The sequence below is a fragment of the Hippocampus comes genome, unplaced genomic scaffold (genome assembly GCF_001891065.2).
Source record: "Hippocampus comes isolate QL1 unplaced genomic scaffold, H_comes_QL1_v1.1 scaffold26, whole genome shotgun sequence".
NCBI classification, from domain to species: Eukaryota; Metazoa; Chordata; class Actinopteri; order Syngnathiformes; family Syngnathidae; genus Hippocampus; species Hippocampus comes.
The window spans coordinates 114,239-130,508 of NW_017805004.1; the positions used below are offsets into that span (position 1 = coordinate 114,239).

General features: G+C 40.5%; 2 protein-coding genes across 2 annotated transcripts in view; one reads left to right on the plus strand and one right to left on the minus strand.

Annotated features, from left to right (window-relative positions):
* The window catches only part of LOC109509130 (potassium channel subfamily K member 10-like), a 20,885-nt gene extending 18,091 nt beyond the window's left edge, over positions 1-2,794 (plus strand). The window contains exon 7 of the mRNA XM_019859035.1: positions 1,831-2,794. Coding sequence (XP_019714594.1) covers positions 1,831-2,508 — 678 coding nt within the window. The 3' untranslated portion in view covers positions 2,509-2,794. The remainder of the gene's footprint in view (positions 1-1,830) is intronic.
* Positions 2,795-7,862: 5,068 nt separating this feature from the next.
* On the minus strand, positions 7,863-12,176 carry LOC109509181 (B2 bradykinin receptor). The gene is made up of 2 exons (XM_019859071.1): positions 12,053-12,176; positions 7,863-9,276 (listed from the first exon to the last, which is right to left on the minus strand). Exon 2 carries the CDS (start codon positions 9,274-9,276, stop codon positions 8,137-8,139), a length of 1,140 nt encoding a protein of 379 aa, XP_019714630.1. The 5' UTR covers positions 12,053-12,176; the 3' UTR covers positions 7,863-8,136.
* Between the last annotated feature and the right edge of the window lie 4,094 nt (positions 12,177-16,270).

A 16,270-nucleotide genomic window follows, 5' to 3' on the forward strand; every position in this document is an offset into this window, starting at 1 on the left:
ACGTAAGGCCCTCTAGCTAGCCCTAGTAGGCATACGAGAACAAGTCAGGATACAGGATACAGATCACGAGTGTCAGACTCGTGATCTGATTGGCTATTGAAACCTGACGGTGCCCGTTCATTTACAGCGCACAGGGGCCTGCTCTGTTTAATCTGAAGGCTCCGAGCAAGTTTAATTAACCTGGCAACACAAGCTAGATGAAATATGATTGGTTAAAAACTCTACCATAATAAATAAGTTATTTTTCAAGTGGCTTTCAATGTTATTCAAAATAACATTCGAAAATGACATTGTTTTTTTTCAGAAATGCCTCAATTTTTTAAAAAAATATTCCATATTTTTGTTGCAAAAAGTGCTAATGATATGCACGTTATGAAATTGGTATCCTCTTCATGCTACAACTTTGATAAGCCTGTATCTGTGGTTTCAAGCATGTCCTTACAGTAGTCTTTGATTTTTGATGTGGTATCGTGGAAGACGGCAAACGTTATTGCTCACTGCGAAAATACAGAACTCAACTCAACTCAACTGTATTTATAGAGCACTTTCAAACAGCCATCGCTGCATACAAAGTGCTGTATACAAAGAACAAATTTATCAAGACCACAACTATAATGAGGCGATTTCAATGTCATGAATATTGTAACATCCCTCATTATCAGGATTTTTCTCAGTCAATGCCATCTGGGGGGCCCAAATTTAATTGAGGGCGAGCCAATGGGCCGCACGTTGACGACCACTGAAAAAGACGGTTTTCGTTGAGTCCCACCACTATTACCGTATTGGCCCGAATATTGGTCCGAATATAAGACGAATATCAATGTTTTTTTGCATTGAAAGAAGACTGAAAAAGTGAGGGTCGTCTTATATTCGGGGTCTAGACGTTATACCCATTCACGACGCTAGATGGCGCCAGATATCATTGAAGCGAATGCTGAACTTCACTCCCCATGCCAAAGTGAACCCCTGTCACGAAGAATAAAAATAAAAATAGCATGAAGTAGAAAAGTAAAAAAATAGCGGTAAGAGAGAAAAGAGAAGAAAATAATAGAAGAGATAAAAGAAAATGGAGAAACGTAGTGACAATCTGGAGAAAAGTGGGTCAAAGATCAGCCAGGTTAACCGGCAGCTGAGGAGAAGTTATGATGTAATTTACATTTCAAAAACCAGAAGCCATTCATTCACGAATGTGATTGCACTTTAGTTTCCATATTTAAATGTTCAGATATTAAGATGTGAATGAGGCAAAATTACATGCTTTTTCTCTCAAATATATTGTTATAATCATTTGTTTCAGATGTACTGTAATTATTTTCTGTATAAAAATTAATTTGGTGTTCAAAAAGTCTTTTTTCAAACTTGAGTCTTGAAAAAGAGGGGGTCGTCTTATAATCAGGGCCGTCTTATATTCGGGCCAATACGGTAAATTAATCACTGCAATCTGAAGTCTTTTAAGAACTTTTGGGGGTGTCAAATGTCAAAAGGAACACATTGTTGTGAAAATAATGTGTTGCAATGTTTTTGACATATGTGTGATTTTTTTTGTATCCGTTTTAACATTTCTTTGGGAAATGTTGTGATATATAAAATATAGTAGTGGTAATTTTGGTCATGATATCTGTTATCTAAATTGCATTTAAATATTTTTTACGACCTAAAAAAAACATTATCCTGATGGTGGTTTGAGTTAAAACCCAACGCTCATTCACATTTAGCGATCACAGTTTTGAGTTTTCTGGTTTCTCAAGGATGTATACTTGACCCAAACCCTTGGGTTTTTATATATACATGACATCACACACACTTAAGTATTTTATGTATTTTTCCAAGGTTGTGGAAATCAAGGCTCATGCAGCAGAATGGAAAGCAAACGTGCGAGCAGAGCTGAGAGAAACGAGGCGGCGTATGAGCGTCGAGGTCAGCGACAAACTTCAGCGAGCTGCCACTATTCGCAGTATGGAAAGACGACAACTCGGCCTGGATCAACGTGCGGTGTCCATGGATATGCTTTCTCCAGAACGCCGAGCCATTTTCAACAGTCTCGACACCAACAGCTACAAAACCTCCTCCCAGGAGAGTATCGACACCAAGTTGAACAATCTTCGACTAAGGGGCGCTGAGCAATGCGACCGTCAGTCCAACCACCAAACAACATCTGAGGACAACATTTTTAACCGCCTGGGTTCTGTCACTAAGCTGGCCAAACGCAACAGGAATCGAGAACTGAAGACAAACATCACAGAAGAAGCTCGCCGTCCGCATAGTGAAGCTTACGGTTGGATTACACCCACCTTTGATTGTAGCACACCTATCATGGATGAAGGGAAGAGCAAGGATGAGGAAAACGAAGAGGCCGAAGACAAAGAATGCAATACAAGCTTGTCTGAATTTCCATTGTTTGTAGAGCCTTACACGTCACATAATGGGCTTATTCTGGAACAAACCAAAGAGAACAAGAATGATGAAGCACTTGAAATGAAAGCGCTACATATTGAGATGAGCCCTTAATAGTCTGTAAATTGTTTTCAAATGCCACCATTTGTGCCTTAGGTTTTCTCTTTCACCAGTATGTGCTTAAGCAGGACCAATGCCTGCTTCTTTGTGCTACTGTACACGTATGCTGTTCTGTTGACATGCAGTATTCACAGTGCCCAAAGAATATGAGCTAGACATTATTTATATTGGCTTCACCATGATCCAGTGTAATAATGCAAAATACCCTCAGAGGTTGTGCACTTCTATTAATGAATGGTCACTGGGTAAAGTGTTCCTCCAGCAAGTGCTAAAGAAGAGGCCCCAATACCAGTTTGTTGACCATTTAGTTCAGTGTCACACATTAAATTAATAAGTGTGTGTGTTTGTTTGTGTGTGTGTGTGTGTGTGTGTGTGTGTGTGTGTTTATATATATATAAAAAAAAAAGTGTGTGTGTGTTTATATATATATATATATATATATATATATATATATATATATGTATATAAAAAATGTGTGGCAATCGCTGACAATATCGTGGGATCAGTCCCCACTCAGTGACGGTGTGAATGTGTGTGGGTGTGCATGATCGTTTGTCACTATATGTGCCCTGCGACTGACTGACGCCCAGTTGAGGGTAGAGTCTGCCTTCTGCACGAAGTCAGCAGGGATCGGCTCCACCAACTCCCCGTGACCCTGTTCAGGATAAGCAGTGTTGAAAATGGATGTGTATATATATTGATTGATCGATCGATAGATCGATCGATCAATAGATCTCTGAGTTTGAAGTCGTTGAGCTACGGCGCTGTGCAGTAAAAGCAGAAAAAATTGGAAAGAAAAAGAAAATGAAAATATTTAGGACAAATCAGAATTCAGACGCACACTGTTAAAGGTTCGAATCAAAATACATTTCCCATTACAACAACAGCTTTAGAGTTTCATCAACATTTCCCTTGACATCTTTACGGCTTTAGCCTTGTGTGAAAACTCAATGTTTGGTGTGTTTTTCGTTAATAAGCTGTTTACAGTATGTGCACCTTCAACATGCGCACTAACCCACTGTAATTTCTTGGAGAAACGGTATGCACAGCGGCCAAATGAAAGTGTAGCAGGTTAAAATAAAGTGGTTAAATGACCGTATTTTCCGCACTATAAGGCGCTTCGGAGTATAAGGTGCACCTTCAATGAATGGCCAATTTTAAAACTGTTTTTATATATAGGGCACACCGCATTATAAAATAGAAGCGACAATAGTGGCTGCGGTTGCATTGTGCATCCACTAGATGGAGCTATGCAAAAGTTTTCGTTTTTTTCGTTTTCGTTTCGTTTGTTTATTGAACATAAAACATACACAGTAATAATTTGACAGAAAGTAAGGTAAGTAAAATAGTAAAAAGGAAAGAGAAATCAGTCATCATTCAACACAGTTATGTTCAAGGGAGTAGGAAGAAGTAAGGAACTTATCTAGTCCTACCCCGTGTTATGTGTTTATATCTAATAAATCATTTTTATATCAATCAGAAAAGAAAGAAAGTAAGAAGAAAGAAGTCTCCATTAAGGCTCATGCTTTACCCTTAACCGTGATATTTTTACAACTTTTGGTTTGTAAAGGGAATACAATACAATACAGCTTTATTTATGTAGCGCTTTCACAACCGCTACAGCTGTAACAAGGCGCTTTACAGAACATTTAAAATACTACGTCCAAGAAATCAGAATATTGATCCATATATAAGGCTCATCGGATTATAAGGCGCACACGTCAGCTTTTGAGAAAATTGAATGTGTCATATCGTGCAGAAAATACAGTATTTGAAATTAAACAATTCATCCATATAATATCTTGTGCAAGTTCTCTTTTCACTGTATTTAGTCTATGGTTGGAAGTGTAGAAATATGTTCCCCAATTGAAAAAAGTCTCTTGTGAGGTCATTCAAAGTATCTGGTATGTATTGTGAATCTATCCATCCATCCATTTTCTCATCCGCTTATCCTCACGAGGGTCACGGGCATGAATCCATTCAGAGGTCATGTCAGAGCATACATAAGGTAAAGGATATTGTCAGGAAAACCGTGGTACATAAATGTATGACTCGGTCATCGAAACTGAATGTAACGCATCCTGTGATTGGTGTTGCCTCGAATCCAAACATTTCCATCTGTAAATACAAAGAAGTTGAATTTGTTCCTGAATATGACATCCAGATATTTTAACATATATCCCCTGACCTCTTTGAGTATCTCAGGGCCCTTTTTGTTTTTGGATTGTATTGTCAGGATCACTCCTACTTTGAGATTTAAAAAAGATTAGGGACGGTAATTTTACTTCCGCAGTCAAATGGTAACCAATCTTTCGTCTCGCCAAAAGTCAACGGGGATAGGCTCCTGCTCACCCATGACCCTAATCTGGAAGCTCATTATAAAAAAGGATGGATCATTGGAAAACATACATATGGTATGGTATTTAGTAGTGAATGACAACAGAATACAGCATAAAGCCATAATGCAAAAAAAAACAACTAAAATACAAAAACAAACAAAAAAAACAGGTTGTGCTTTGAGATTCCTTGGATCAATTTGCGATGATCAAGTAGCAGCTGTTACTATGAGTGTGATTGTGCAATTTTTGTTGAACATGACTTCTCTCGTCTTTTAGCTTGGATCTGGATTTAAAGAAAAAAAATGGAAATGTCAACAAATATGACCCAGGTGGAGGCATGAGTGCTTCATATTGCATCAGGTGAAAAGAATAATACGACTGCTTTGGTAGGTTGCCTGGTGACCGCTTAGCATTTGAAATTTGTATGTGAAGTTCATATTCATCATTTACCTGACAGCTAATACAGTGCTTAAGTAGAACATGTAGACTGTGCCACTTGCTCCTGACTCAAATTGTGTAGTCAGTGACACAGCAGCCTTTCATTCTCACAACCAGTGTCAAAGCATTATTTATTTTTATGCTACTGTATACATTACACATGAAAAAGGACAAAAAAAAAGTAAAAGCTGGTACGAATGCAAGCAAAAGCCACGTTAAAAAAAAAAGACTTCTCAAAAAATACAAACATTTCAAATCTTCAACATGAAAAAGAGATAAGTCAAATACAAAAAGACGCACCCGCATGCTATCTTGCCAAACACATAACTACGCACAGTATGATGTTGATTGTATTGCCCTGCATTGTTCAGATGATCAGGCTTTTGTGTGTTTTTTTATTTTTCTAACTGCCTGTGATTTTCAAATCTGCCTTGTACTTCGATGTTGCTCACAGTCTCCCAAGGTGCAACCATTATGTTTCCTTTTGGAAATAAATATCACTGAATATGAAGTTTATAAAACTGTCTGGTATTATACGTCATTCTATATGATTGGCGTGAGCTATGTGTCATGCAATGTTTGTGTGTGTGTGTGTGTGTGTGCGTGTGTGTGTGTGTTGGGGGGGTGGGAGGTGTGAGAATAACCATGCCTGATCATACGCGGTTCACAAATGTGGGAGAAAATTCTCGATTTGTCTACGATTCTTGCCAAAGGTCTGACGGGACAGGCTCCAGCTCCACACAACCCTGAACAGGTACCGTTAAGAAGTGTAGGATATCAGAATCAGAATCACAATCATCTTTATTGGCCAAGTATGTAGAACACACAAGGAATTTGTCTCCGGTATAACACGCTGCAATAGTATCATCATAAACAAGGACATGATAAATAGGTATGGAAGGACATTTCGTAATGTAAGTGAACCGTAGTGCGGTGGTACCACCCAGTGACAACTGTGAGACAATGTGCAAAGTATCAAGCAGAGCTAAAGTGATCAGTGGTAGAATACAATACGATGACAGTTTGTACAGTTGGTGCAGAAAATCATTGAACCATTTTAGAGTGACCAGTAGCAGTATTTGTTGTACAAAAAGAGTGACTACGTCAGTGACTGTTTAGGGAGTTAATGGCTAGAGGGAAGAAGCTGTTTAAGTGTCTGCTGGATTTGGTGCCCGTTACTGCACATGATCCCATATCTGTGGTCTGTGAGATCATTTGGAGAATTGTTCAAATAACTGAAATTAGTACCTAAAAATCAGTCAATCAAAACTTTATTTATGGAGCACCTTCCAAACAGAAATTGCCGCTCAAAGTGCTTGACACATTAAATTCATTGCGCCACAGGTGTCACCCCACAAGGTCAAACATAAAATTACGGGTTTACTTACGCCACCCCAATCCCTACCATCACACACACATGCCACCCGTTTGCTGAAGCTGAGACATTATTGGTTGTTATTTGAGCCTTGAGCGACTGTGATGTCATTTTCAGTCGCCAGCAAGTGGCAAAAATGGCCTCCCCATGGCATGGAAAAAATCGAGTAGATTGTACTGCTGTACTCATATTCCACAAACAATATATTAATCAGGATACCGTTTTTAGACTAGTGGGGCTGCGTATTATCGTAAAGAATATTTTTGGTTTAACCCCCCCCCCCTTTAACCTAGATCCTCAAACACATGGGGAACCAATGCAGTGATTTTTAAAACCGGTGTAATGTGGGTGATGTAATTCTGCTCTTTGTCAAGATACATGCTGCAGACTTTTGTAAAAGTTGTAAAACTGAAATACTCTTTTGGGGAAGAACAGAGAGCAGGACATTACAGTAGTCTATACAACTGGTCTGGTCATAAAAGCTTGCATCAATGTTTCTGTGTTGGCATGAGAGAGAATGGGGTGGATTTTGGGAATGAATGTCCTGAAAGAGGTAAACACCGATTTTGTTTGATGTGTGGAAAAAAAGTCAGCCCAGAGTCTAAAATCATCCCCAGGTATTCCACTTCTGCGGATGGATTAAAAGACGGTAATTGTGATTTAGGTGAAAGTCTTTTTGCCTTGGGACCAATGACTCAGACTTCAGTTTTATCTTAGTTAAACTTGAGAAAGTTTCTGGATTTGACATCTACGATACGGTTAAAGAGTGCATCCGTTGACCTTGTGTTACGCAGAGACGTTGGAGATGTACAACTATGAAAGTTGACTTCATGTTTCCTGATGACATCATCAAGATGGAACATCGGTTAAAAAGCACTGGGTCTAAAATCGAACCCTGAGGCATACCATATGTGACTTTGATGGGCCTTAGAGAGGCAGGTATCCAAATGTAACATAAAAGTCCTGTCTGTGAAGATGTGAATCATTTGTGTACAGCAACTGCCGATATGTTTGAGGCATCTTGAAAGAATATTGTGGTCTACTGTATGAAATCCAGTAGAACCAACACTCAACTTTTTTGCATCATAATTTAGTCTAAGGTCATTAAAAGGACCATCTTGGTGATGTGGTTCACTCTAAAACCAGAGTAAAATTTGTCAATGACATTCTTGGCATTCATTTTCAAAAATTTTGCTTAAAAATGGTAAGTTAGATACCGATCTAAATTTGTTGACAACATTAGGATCTAAATTGCTCGTCTTCAGGAGGGGCCTCTCCACTGCCCCTTCAAAGTAACACAAAATCACTATGCCAGCCCCATCTCCTATTGGATGTGCTTGTCTGACGTCACGCCGCGACCACTCGTGAATAGATCATTTTCCAATTCAAGGCACCTTGACGTCGCAGTAGAAGTCTTCTTGCCACGCTATATCGGCTAGCGATGCCCCACTCGGTGGTCAGCGCCCCTCACTACAAACACAAAGTGGTGTGAAAAGGTTTTAACTTTGTTGAATAACTTTCAAGTCTTTCCGTTCTATCCTCGTCGCTCACAAGGTGTGCTGTTTGTTTGGTTTCAGTCAAGATCTCAGCAGTTTTATTCACGTGTGTTTCGTTGACTTTTACTGAGGTAAAGCTGGTTGTCACATCTTTTGACCAATGGCTCAGAGTTTTCACAAATACCTCTTTTGCCCTTCTCCTGAAATGCCTTCCCACAACGGCAAAAAGGAAGGGGTTAACAGCGCTATTACTGTACGCCAAATAAGTAGACAGCTGAATGCCGAGGTCAAGAACATAGCCCCATATGCATCCAGAAGTTATTTGGAAGTATTCTAGAGTGTCCAGAAAGCGCATCACCTGGTGTGGTGTCCAGCAGAAGAGAAAGACAGCCATCACGGCTAGAACCAAGTGGGTGGCTCTTCTCTCTGTTCTCATTCCAGGGAGAACTCCGACAGGATTTTTACTCAAAACAGCCACGATATGACAGGTGCAGTAACTTAGCACCATAACAGGTATTATAAATCCAAATACATTAATGAAAATGTTGTGTTGCACCCTCCAGGACAGGTGAGGGTAGACCAGGATACATGCATCTACTTCGGCATTTTGTACATATCTCACTGTGCGAAAGAGTAACACGGGCATTGAAAAAAGGAATCCCAACATCCAGGTCCCCAGGCAGATGCGCTTGGCCCACAAAGGTCTCCTCAGACGACTGGGGCTCATTGGCTTCACCAGAGCAAGGTAGCGGTCCAAGCTCACCAGTGTCAGGAACAGTATACTGCAGATGTAATTCATGTATATGGCAACATTGACAAGTTTGCAGAGAACTTCTCCAAAAACCCACTGGTGTCCACGAGCGATAGTGAAAGCCCAGAAAGGGAGGCAGGTCATCATGACCAGATCGGCAGCAGCCATGTTACCTAAATAAACATCTGCCGCAGTGCAGTTCTTTCTCTGAAGGCAGAAGACAGCCATCACAAAACTGTTTCCCAGGAAGCCGACGATGCTGATCACACCAAGGTATGGCGGCTGTAGGGAGGACATCAGCAGTACTAAGGTAGCAGTGTAGTTGCAGGTATCGCTTTCTGAGATCGATGCATTCATAGCCATCTGAAAACCGAGAATAAGAGCAGTGTCACTATGCATAACATATTACCGTACTAAACAAATGAAAGTCAAAAAGGTGAAATTTGGAATGTACACAATTTGAAAAGGGGATGAGGATAAAAAGCGTCAGGATAAAAAACACACACAAAAAAAAAAACAATCAAAACACCGGTGTGTGGAAGTAACTCGGTTAAGTGCATCTCCGTGCAAAATTAAAAAAAAAAAGAAGTATACTCACTGGAGTAAAATTCAGCAAAATCTTTGTCATGTATGACAAATATATCACGGGCCTGCATCTTTCCAAGATAAGACAATTTCAATACATAGCTCATGTGTAGGGTCCGTTATGATTCAAAAACGGTACCCACTTCACGTCGAGTGATTCGTTTCAGTGGGATTGCAATTTGATCCAATACCGCTTTAGCCTTTGTTATATTTATGAATATAGAAGAACATGTAAAAGCTCTCCAAAGCCCAAACTGTTCAGGTTAATTACATATCAAGAAATTCAAATCATCACCAATATCAAACTGATTCATACCTGGATTGTTTCTCTCATAAAAGAGAATTCATTCCGTATCTCAATACACGGTGTGTGTTACGATCAAGTACGGTACATTTTGAAATACTGTATAACTATTCGATTTGGGCAAAATGAAATCCGACTTTCCGATTCAAATCGATTCTAATCGCTGCCCCATATGTTATCATTGACCAATATAAAGTGTTGAAAATGGAGGTTGATTTGAACATGAAGAAACAAACAATAAAAATACAACAATAACACACCAACAAGCAAGCAAAAATGATGGATGATTGGTTCGCACGTCCGCCTCACAGTTCAGAGGCGCACGGTTCGATTCCAGCACCGGCATTCCTGTGTGGAGTTTGCATGTTCTCCCCATGCCCGCGTGGGTTTTCTCCGGGTACTCCGGTTTTAATAATAATAATAATACCCCCATATTCCAAAAACATCCATGGCAGGTTAACGGAACACTCTAAATTTTCCCGAGGTGTGATTGTGAGTGCAAATTGTTGTTCGTCTATGTATGCGATCAGTTCAGGGTGTCCGCCGCCAACTGCCCGAAGACAGCTGGAATAGGCTCCAGCACCCCCCCGCGACCCTTGTGAGGATAAATCGGATTGGAAAATGGATGGATGGACATGATATCATTATAAATCGTAGATCATAGACACGATCCAACACAGATCCAAAGAGCCAATAACAAAAAAACAAATCACCAAATGATAGTGAACATGAATTTATCAATAAGTACTAATCAGCAACTCTCCAGACCATCTACCCCCCTCGTTCCATCTCCGTATCCCGTGGGAATATGACTTTTATGTTTAGAACCGAATTTATGTATATACACATGCCCGCGTGGGTTTTCTCCGGGTACTCCGGTTTTAATAATAATAATAATACCCCCATATTCCAAAAACATCCATGGCAGGTTAACGGAACACTCTAAATTTTCCCGAGGTGTGATTGTGAGTGCAAATTGTTGTTCGTCTATGTATGCGATCAGTTCAGGGTGTCCGCCGCCAACTGCCCGAAGACAGCTGGAATAGGCTCCAGCACCCCCCCGCGACCCTTGTGAGGATAAATCGGATTGGAAAATGGATGGATGGACATGATATCATTATAAATCGTAGATCATAGACACGATCCAACACAGATCCAAAGAGCCAATAACAAAAAAACAAATCACCAAATGATAGTGAACATGAATTTATCAATAAGTACTAATCAGCAACTCTCCAGACCATCTACCCCCCTCGTTCCATCTCCGTATCCCGTGGGAATATGACTTTTATGTTTAGAACCGAATTTATGTATATACACACAGTCCTCACACAGACGGTTCCATAATTTCACCGTATCGAATAAGAATCTTTTCTGCTCGTGTGAATGATTTTAATCTTTAACCCTTTCAGGGACAGCTGTTTTTACAGTGGACAGTTTATCATGTTCTCAGGCTACAGGGTGCATGAAAGGGTTAAATTATATTCCCCTTCCCTGTTATAGTTCCTTAAATTAATCTGCCCATTTTCTATCTCTAAACATTTTTTTTGTGGTAAAATTGTTTTTAAATGTGTACTTTTGCACATAATCTGTGCTGTTTGGATTTGGGTGTCTGAATTTCAAACATTTTGATTATAAGAAAAGTAAATGACTTTGATTTAAATGGGAAACTTTTAGAATGGTTGTTGCCCTTTTTTGGAGCGTTATTAGATTTAATTTATGTAGTTACAGTGTTGCCCCAAACCTCGATGGAGTCACAAAATTATGGCAAAATTATGAATGCGAAGCAAATGATAATCAAGCATTCGTGAAGCTTGATTGAATACGAAAATGCTTCTTCTTAGTTTCGTATGAATCTCTTCGATGTATGAATCAATTTCTCATTGATCATGATACCCAATAGTTAATTTTTATTCAACCCTGTCAATCTGCCCCCCATCTAGTTTCATTCATATTTAAACATTTGTTCTGCAAATCCCAAACAACATGATTTGTTTGTTCAAATTTCATGATAGTCAAACCAGATTACATTATTACATATGTACATGTACACACATACACACACATATTGTGTGTGTGAATGTGTGTATATGAACATCATCAACAACAGCATACTGTAGCGATCATTTACATATCTTTTGTCATTATAATACAAGAAATAACAGTGTATAATACAAGATAAGTACAACATCTTAACTGCTACACTGTTCTTAATCTGTATCAGAACGTGAAATATTTTTCGCCGCTCACCTCGTCTCATGGATTTAACGCTCCAGATGTACCGCATGTCTTCTTCTCTGATGCTTGATCGGGAAGTGGTGAGTTGCGGCCAGTTTTATCGGAGCAGATCCAGAACTCATCACCATGACGTCATTCACAGCCCACATCTGTTTCTTCCACAGACAAAAAGCTGTGCTCACCATAAATTATTTACACAAATTCATTTTTTATGTCTGACTCAGTCTTGTGCTTAGTTTTGTTATAGTTCTCCAACCACAGTGTGTGTGTGTGTATATATATATATATAAATATATAGATAGATAGATAGAAAATATGTACCTGTATATATATATATACAGGTACATATTTTGAAACCACATGATGAGTTAAGATTTTCTCTTTCTAACAAGTGGTCTGGATTCGAGTAAAACCTGCCAGACAAGTTATCCTATCGATCGATCGATGGATCGATGGATCTATCTATCTATCTATCTATCTATCCATCAAGGTTCGATAGATAGATAGATAGATAGATAGATCGATAGATCGAACCCATTTGTACTCTTTTGTTTCACATACCTCAAATCAGAATATAAATGAACAGACATACGACCATGGCGGATTAGTAATGTAACAGACACACACACACACACACACACACACACACACACACACACACACACACACACACACACACACACACACACACACACACACACATCTACGCGTCTAATGATCACTTTCCATCGTTGTTTCCTGGCAGCAAACACTGTTACACAACTATTCCCTGGTGAGTTAAACAGAACACACAGGAAGATAAAAGGAGAAATTTAATTTGACTCAAACCTGCAGGCAGATCTCTGGTATCAAACACAATTGTTCCAAGACATAACCAGATTCACAAAGAGGGTATTGCTGTCAATAAAAAAAAAAAAAAAGAGGTGTCCTTCCCCAACAGTGCGGCAGTGTCACATCACTTGTGGTAAACTTTGATCAGGCACTGCAATCGAACAGCGTGTACCAACAACCGCTGTACTTTACTCTAGATGTTACACTATAGTCGTTAAAAAAAAAAAAAAAAAAATCATCCCACTGCTTACAGCATCGAGACCAATTCGAAACATCATCACTCATGGACTTTTCTCCCAATCGAGAAACACAACCAGATATGATGCAGACACCGTGCATCATGTCTCTGGGTAATGTTCCTCAGATAATCACCGGTGAATAATGTATCTGAACTCTCTTAATAGTCGTAGTAAAGGAATGGAATTACTGACTGAACTGACAGGAAGTCGTGGGTTTAGATTATGTCCAGACAAGAAAAATGTCATGCTGACAAAATAGTAGCAGAGGCAGGCGAAGGATTTACAATGGAGAGCAGTGATAGAGTTTGCAGTATTCCATCCAAGTTAATTTGCATATTAGATCCATATGCAAGTTGGAAAGGTTGGATATTATAGATCCCTATGAATAGCTGCCACTATGAGAAGGATCCGACATCTCCGTCATGTTCTTAGGCCTTTTATTTAACCACTGCTATCCATTTACTACGCCTTGGTTCTTATTTTGGTAGGCTGTAGCATGCTCAGCTTTCCTTTTGTCACCTCCTGCTTATTTAATCCATCCATCCCATCCATTTTCTGAACCGCTTTATCCTCACAAGGGTCGCGGGGCGTGCTGCAGCCTATCCCAGCCGTCTTTGGGTAGTAGGCGGGGGACACCCTGAACCGGTTGCCAGCCAATCGCAGGGCACATAGAGACGAACAACCATCCGCGCTCACATTCACACCTAGGGACAATTTTGAGTGTTCAATCAGCCTGCGATGCATGTTTTTGGAATGTGGGAGGAAACCGGAGTACCCAGAGAAAACCCACGCAGGCCCAGGGAAAATATGAAAACTCCACACAGGGAGGCTGGAGCTGGGATCAAACCCACAACCTCTGCACTGTGAGGTTGATGCGCTGGACAACCGGGCCGCACAAACTAAAAATGCCACTGGAATGCAAACATGACAGTTTCCACATTTGGATTCCTAAGAGTTGGGATTTTGATTTTTGATTATTTTCTAATCTAATTCGATGGACCATTACTTCATCATAAAAATACCATATTTTCCGCACTATAAGGCACACCTAAAACCATTCAATTTTCTCAAACGCCGACAGTGCGCCCTATAATCCGATGCACCTAATACTGTATAAAGAGACTGTAACTCTCTTTATATTCCCCATTGAGTTGTTTTCGTTTTAGTGTTCCTATGCCATCTAGTGGTGATTATTAGCAGGAACCAATTGTAACGTAAAAGGGTTCTGCCTAACACTAAATGACATGTGCATTCGCCAACACGCACTCAAACAGACAACTACTTTGTGAGCTCTGCACAGCCATTATGAAACGAAGATAAGACCAAAAGCATAGTTAACTACTAACTAAACGAAGGAAGAAGGAGACAAGAAAGACTTCTAAGGATATCTAAATATCCTTAGAAGTCTTTTGGATCCCCGTGAGGATGTGAGCACACAAGATTTGTGTGCCTTTTTGTTCAATCAATTGTGTTGATAACGTTTGTCTTTCATTTGTAGCCTATCCCAGCCGTCTTTGGGCAATCGGCTGAGACAAACAACTATCCGCACTCATACTCACACCTAGGGACAATTTAGATTGTTAAATCAGCCTGCCATGCGTGTTTTTGGAATGCGGGTGGAAACCGGAGTACCCGGAGAAAACCCATGCAGGCCGGGGAGCACATGCAAACTCCACACAGGAAGGCCAGAGCTGGAATTGAACCTGGTACCTCTGCAGTGATAGATAGATAGATAGATAGATAGATAGACAGACAGACAGATAGACAGACAGACAGACAGACAGACAGACACACACACACACACAATGGGAATCGGTACGCCAAGGTTCCTGCCTTCCCTTGCTGCTCATCTCACTCTCACTCTCACCTCTGCTGCCCATATGATCTCTCTCACAAGCGGTGAGCCCATGAGAACAGGAAGTCTGGCCGAGCCGCATGGGTGCAGGCCGGTCCACCAGGCGCTCACCTTTGAGCCCTACCTCCAGACTTGCCTCAAGAGGGGGGGGCGCTAGTGACATTGGTCCGGGAAAGGGAAAACATATTCGGCTATCGTTAATATATATCATTGGGATCTTTTGAGCCGGACTATGCATGGTCTCCCACCTATGACCTATTTGCCAAGGGTGACCCGGCCAAGGACAAAAGCTCAGACAAATTAGTTCCTGGGACTCTGCCGAGGCTTGCTTTTATCGGTGATTCTGTTCATAAACTTTATTAACAGAATTTCCAAGCACAGCGAAGGCATTGACTGGGTCTGGTTTGGTGGCCTCAGTATTATATGTCTGCTTTTTGCAGATGTTGTGGTACTGATGGCTTCATGAACCTGCGATCTCCAAATCTCACTGGAGCGTAACACAGCTGAGTGTCAAACTGTTTTGGGATAAAAATCAGCACCTCCAAATTTGAAACCATGGTTTTCCATCGGAAAAGGGTGGAGTGCCCTTTCCGGGTCTAGGATTAGTTTGTTTCCCAAGTGAAGAGGTTCAAGTATATTAACGAGTGAGGGGCGGGTGGATAGGGAGATCGGTAGGCGGATTGATGCAGTGTCTGCAGTGATGCCTCGGTCTGATGTAGAAAAGGGTCAGCCAAGTAGGAAGGCGAAGCTCCCGATTTACCGGCTGATCTAGGATCCTAACCTCACCCATGGTCATGAGCTGTGGTTCTGGAGAGAGGGAAGTTTGGGTTTCTCCGTTCTCCGCTGCCCCAGCGATTCAACCCAAGATAAGTGGAAGAAAAATACTGTATATGGATGGATGTATGGATATATTTAGAGTGATCCATTCGGATATATTTCAGTCCTGAAAGTCATTCCATCTTAACAAGGACTCATTGGAATTTTTTTTTTTTTTTAACCAAGTTGTGTCCTTATCCTTGGAATTCGTGTCTGGAAAGTCGTGCGAGTGAAGAGAACACTGGCTTAACTTTCTGATCACATATTTACATAAGGGTAGTTCTTGAAAAGTGTGGTATGTCTGCAGTACAGTGATCCCACGCTATTTCGCGCTTTGATTATCACGGCCTCGGTGCATCGCATTTTTTTTTCTCCAAAGTACTGTATTCAGAAAAAAATGCCGAATGACTCAGAGGTTTTGTACATGGCTGTAACTTGATTGGTTCCCAGCACCGACGTCGACCAATGACAACACGAGTGGATCTGTCC

Excerpts from the sequence above, each read along its gene's own strand:
- LOC109509181 (XM_019859071.1), bottom strand. The coding sequence starts at position 9,276 with ATGGCTATGAATGCATCGATCTCAGAAAGCGATACCTGCAACTACACT.